Below are 5,555 nucleotides of genomic sequence, written 5' to 3'. Positions count from 1 at the left end.
GAGGTAGAAAGAGAGGGGAAGAGGGAAAGGGATGGGAAGAGAGCTGCTGTTGGATAAGGGGGAGGAGGGAAGGGAGAAGGAAAAAAGGAAGGAAACAGCTGGCAGGGAGATTAGAGGAGGGAAAGGGGAGAGACAGGAATGAGAAAGTAGAGAGAGATTGATGCTGGAAAGGGGATCAGCAGAGAAATGAGAGAGGGATAAAGATGCTAGATCTGGTGTAGGAGAGATAAAAATGAAGAAAGCAGTGAAGCTGGAATGAATGATGTAAAAAGGAGAGAGGAGGCACAGGCTGGATGGAAAGGGGAGAGGGGCATAAAAAGAAGTCAGATACATATGGAAGGGGGAGAGGCCAGACAGTGGATGGAACGGGCAGACGCTGGAAGGAAGAGTGGAAAGAAGATGAAAGCAGAGACCACAAAAGGTAGAAAAAAATAATTTTATTTCTATTTTGTCATTACAATATATCAGATTTGAAATATATATCCGCTAGAGACATAACTGGAGACTGCAAAGCCTAACACTATTCCTATTATGGACAGTATTCTGTTAGCATGATATTTCTGTGTAGCATTCTGTAATAATTTGGCTTGTTCAGTTTTCTTGATAGTAGAGGGGATATATGTGAAGGGGAGGGGAGACAGGGGTTTTGTTGGTCCTTGTTCTGAATATTTATATTTATAAAATGACAATTGTACAGAATATTGTTTCTTTTTATACTTTAATAAAATACGTTCAATATAAAATCATAACTGAGGCTTGTGCAGATGGGATCAGATGGTTTGTGGGGACCGAGCTTGCGGAGACAGGGCGAAAATGTGTTTTTTTTATTTCGGTCTTAGTAGTTTGCCGGTCCATAAAATAATTATTTTATTTCTGCCGGTCCACGGGTGTAAAAAGGTTGAAGAACACTGGTCTAACACACCTCACTACCTATATAGGTGGAAGGTAATACAGAGTTAGTTATCTGGTGTGCATATATAGGCAACGTCTCCCTCTAATTAGGGCCTCAGCTCCCTCTAATTGGGCTCAACTACAAAAAGTCATCAGTATTTTAAGCCGACCTTTACTCCCCCCCCCGCTCATATAAGATAAAGCTCTCCACCTATTCTATAGGGCAGCCCTTTTAAAATCCCTCTCCCTGTACCACCAATCCCGCAGCTACTCTATGTTCTGTCAAAACCAGTTCATCTAACTCATAGCCTTCCTCGTGTAGTTAATGACCTTACTCCCAGAGATGTCCATAGCTTCTCCATTCAGCCTCCAGTATCAGGTGTGCTGTCACATCTTCTAATAACATACCTGTTGCATAGGTGTCTGTACCTTTTCAAACACATGATATATCCTTCCATTAGTTGATAAAGCAAACACAACAGTCTATATCATAATGCACATTGTGTGTTTGAACTTATACAGAAGCCATGATTTCAGGCAGAGCATTTAAGATATTACTTTCTACATACATTACTAACCACTAATTACTCATTCAAACTGGTTCCTTAACAAAGCTTTCATGAAAGTTTCTTAAATTAAGGAGCTCATCTCCACATCTGTGTAGCTCCATTCTACTTATTATGTGAGGTGGGGGCAGGGAACCTCAGAGTGGTGCCATATTATCTGTGAAACAACCAAAAAGACATTAACACACAATTCAAGCCGCTGAACTCAACCTGTATACCATAAGTCTACATAAGCACACCACATTTCTGTTCACTATAATGAACATCCTCAAGGCAGACAATACAAAGTACATTATTACATTGTGTCAAATAGGTTTGGTTGACCCCAAAAAATATAAAACCCCTGCATGGGAGAAAATACATTTTAGTACAGTGCACACCATATCGTTTAAGTTGAGAGAACAACACACATATCCTGCAACCTTACTTGTACGCCAACCAGCAGCATGCCCAGCCTATCTTGAATAAAAGAAGGGTAGATGTGAGGTCTCATATATACTGGCGCTGGTGGCACTGGCGCCTATGTCGTACGAATATATCATCAGCGTGCATCGATACAACGCGTGGTAAATCTGGGATAGCACGTGCGATTTGCTGATAATACAGCATGTTAGCCCCTTTTTAGTGATGCCTCATGAAAGCACACATGTACCCATATTCCTTACTAAATCTTAGGAGTGAGGTCTATCATAGAACATGTGGGTGACAACAAACATCTCACTGTAAGTCAATATGGGTGCTGTCAGATAGAGCTGTCAAACCGTGGCTGGGTAGGTTAGCGAGATGACAGGCAAGGGTAGAGGACATGGGGGAAGCCAGGCTGAGGAAGGATAGGCAGAACGGCTGAGGGCAGTCCGATTCTCCGAGGAGGAGAACCATCTGCTGCTCCGTAAGGTCCTGGACAAATATGATCATTTATTTGGGGAGGCTAGCCGCCGTAACTCCTCGGCAGCCAAAAGTCTCATCTGGGCCAGCATACTGCGGGCTGTCAATGGCGTTGCCTTGACAGCCCGCAGTATGGAACAAATTAAACACCGTTTTCGTGACATCAAGGCCCAGGTGAGACAGAAGTCCAGGGTCATACGGCAGCATGCAACTGCCACGGGGGGACCCCCATCAGAGGTGGCGTTAAGCTCAAAGGAGGAAGAGTTGGCGGCCAGGCTGGGGCCTGTCTACCTACTGGGCCTCGGAAGTGAGTATGACACCGCTTCAGAAGGTGCAGGTAAGTATGAGCATTCTTTCCAGTATTTCACAGGCAGCATGTGGAACAGCTCATTAGCAGGAAGAGCTCTATGGAAAGTGTTACATGTGCTCAACATATATGCTTACAAACACCACAGCTTCACCCTCTACGTCCCTTGCAATCTATGGAAGTCAAGAGGGCAGATGCAAGTTTAACCCAGGTGTGTCAATGGTGGTATTTCTGCTGCCACTCCCCTCCATGCAAAACCTAAGACCCATCATATTCTGTCTGAGGGTGTAGCTGTGCTGTTTATAAGCATATATGTAGAGGGCTGTGTTTATTATAATGTGACTCACATAGACACAAACACCAATAACCTGCAGCACGGAGAGGGGGGTCTATATATATATCATACAACTTGTAAGAACAGTCATGCCATATGCCATATGCCATGCCATATGCCATGTCCTCACCTCTCACTCAGGAGTGGGAGGGGGGATGGGTACCATATCAGGGCCTACTTGAAAGTCGCTGCTGTAGAACGGTAGATGCAGATAATGAGGTTAATAGGCCTATTCAGGGTGGTGGAATGCAGGGGTGGAGGGGTGGAAACACAGTACTAAGTGAATGAGGATAACATTGGAGGACATGAACTGTGTAGATATTTAGGCTTTAGTTTCTTTCTAGGACCCAGCTCTGGCAGCCAGGCCTCTTCTTCCTTTTCATCAGGTGGAGCTGCTACCACAGGTAAGATAGTGTCTGGCATAGAGGGGGGGCTAACAGTGAAGTGCCTGGCTTGAGAGAGGGCTAACAGTGAAGGAGGAGGCAAGCTGACATGATGTTTTGGATTTCCTGTCTTTCTAGGACCCAGCTCTGACACTCAGGCCCCCTCCTGTGCGCTAGCCAGACCATCCAGTCCTGCAGGTAAGAGAGTGCATGTTATAGATGGGAGGAGCTTGGGAGAGAGGGTGGGGAGTGTAACATTGAGGGAGACAATCTGATTCTCTGTGCTTTTGCAATTTCTGTCTTTGTAGGAACCGCCCCAGCCAGCCACGACCCCTCCTCAGCCATAGCCAGCCCAGCCTCTAGGCCAAGTAAGAAAGGGCAGGGTCTAGATGGTGGGGGGGGACAGACGTCGGCAGGGCAGGAGGTGTGGATTAGGCTAGGCCAGGGGTAGGGGTGTCCTCGAGAAGCACAGCCAGGTCAGGTTGTGTGGATATGCACAATGAATATGCATGAGATAGACGTGCATCTCAAGGAGGCAGAGCATGGCAATGCATCTCATACATATACATTGTGGATATCCACACAACCTGACCTGGCTGTGCCTCTCGAGAACACCCCCCCTATTGCCTACTCCTGGCCTAGAAGATGTGATAGTGAGGGGAAGTGTGGGGGGGGACTAACCCTGAAGGAGGAGATGATGTGACTCTGTCTCTGCATGTCTCTGCAGGCCCTGCCTCGCCCAGCCAGCCCCGTGCCTCTGCTCAAGACATCCCAGCCTCCAGGGCAGGTAAGAGGGGGCAGGGCCTAGATGGTGCAATGGGATGAGGGTGAAGGGGGGGGGACAGACGTCAGCAGGGCAGGAGACGTGGCAGCAGGGGGATTAGAGGTTTCAACGAGGCAAGGCGGGGGGGGGGCAGACTTTGAGGGGGGAAAGAATCTGACTCTCTGTCTCTGCATGTCTTCCTGTCTCTGTAGGTCCTGCCTCACCCAGCCACGCCCCCTCCACAGATGCAGACAGCCCAGCCTCCAGGGCAGGTAAGAGGGGGTAGATGAGGTTGTGAGAGGATGGAACCACAACGGTTTTCTCTCTTGGCCTAGCAGAGTTGATGGAGAGGGAGAGGGGGGTAGAGATTGACCTTGAAAGAGATGATGTGACTCTGTCTCTGCAGGCCCCGCCTCGCCCATCCAACAAACCTCCTCCCTGCCATTAGGCCAGGCCTCAAGGCCAGGTAAGAGGGGGGGCAGATGAGGGCGGGACCAGAACGGTTTTCTCTCTTGCCCTAGCAGAGAGTAGGGAGGATCTGACCCTCTGTCTCTCCATGTCCTCCTGTCTCTGTAGGCAGCGCCTCACCCAGCCAGGACACCACCTTCCTGCCATGCAGCCAGGCCTGTAGCCCAGGAAAGAGAGGGCCTGGCATAGATGCAAGATGGGATGATTTGGGGGGGAACAGACGTCAGCAGGAGGCGTAGAATCGGCGAGAAGTGACAGTCAGTGAGGGGAAGACAGGTTTCTGCAAGGCAGGGGGAAACTGACCTTGAGGGAGGAACAATCTGACTGTGTGTTTTGTTTCTTATCTGTTTCTAGGAACTCCTTGGACAGGTCTGGCCTTCCCCTCCTCTAGCAGTGAGGAGATGGAGCAGGAAGTGGAATGTCACCAGCTCCCACCACCCTCTTCCCCACCATCACCACCACCACCACCGCAGCAGCCTGTGTGGCTGCTCTGGGGGAGCTCCAATGCCTGCATGCCCTCCAGACTCTCCACTTTGAGAGGATGGAGGCATGTGGGCAGGCAAGGGTACAGGAGCTGGCCTGGATGAGGCAGGACGTGAGAGCTGGGATGGAGGGAATAATGGAAGGAATGAGAGCTGGGATGGAGGGAGTGAGGCAGGGGGCTCACTGCAGCAATTCTGCAGCTAGCAGAGGCCAGGGAACAGCCAGCCCCTAATCAGGGGGGCCGGGGATGGGGGCGTTCAAGGGGTTGGGGGAGACCGCTAAAAGTGCCCCGACATGGCCATTAGGGTGTCGTTTGTGTTGGGTGGAGGGGGGAGGGACACACATTGTAAATAAATAAAATATTTCTTTATTGTACTATATACTGTTTCTTTGCTGTAGTCATTTTGTGATTCTTTTCAAAGTGCTAGGTAGGCACTTGAGTGTGTGTGCATCACGTATTGACCCTTAGCCCCCC

General features: G+C 49.0%; 1 protein-coding gene across 2 annotated transcripts; it reads left to right on the top strand.

Annotated features, from left to right (window-relative positions):
* Nucleotides 1–375: 375 nt before the first annotated feature.
* On the top strand, nt 376–5,292 carry LOC117362103 (predicted GPI-anchored protein 58). Of its 2 annotated transcripts, XM_033947921.1 has the most exons (7): nt 378–421; nt 3,328–3,387; nt 3,505–3,564; nt 3,675–3,734; nt 4,094–4,153; nt 4,342–4,401; nt 4,952–5,292. In XM_033947921.1, the coding sequence occupies exons 1-7, from the start codon at nt 400–402 to the stop codon at nt 5,182–5,184; spliced, it is 555 nt and encodes a 184-aa protein (XP_033803812.1). In that variant the 5' UTR covers nt 378–399; the 3' UTR covers nt 5,185–5,292. The 2 variants fall into 2 exon arrangements, with proteins under 2 accessions (XP_033803813.1, XP_033803812.1); XM_033947922.1 differs by lacking the exon at nt 3,328–3,387 and having other exon boundaries at nt 376–421.
* The last annotated feature ends 263 nt before the right edge of the window (nt 5,293–5,555 follow it).

The sequence above is a fragment of the Geotrypetes seraphini genome, chromosome 6 (assembly GCF_902459505.1).
Source record: "Geotrypetes seraphini chromosome 6, aGeoSer1.1, whole genome shotgun sequence".
Taxonomy (NCBI): Eukaryota; Metazoa; Chordata; class Amphibia; order Gymnophiona; family Dermophiidae; genus Geotrypetes; species Geotrypetes seraphini.
The sequence above is the reverse complement of the archived record's forward strand: the minus strand, read 5'-3'. Positions and strand labels throughout refer to the sequence as shown.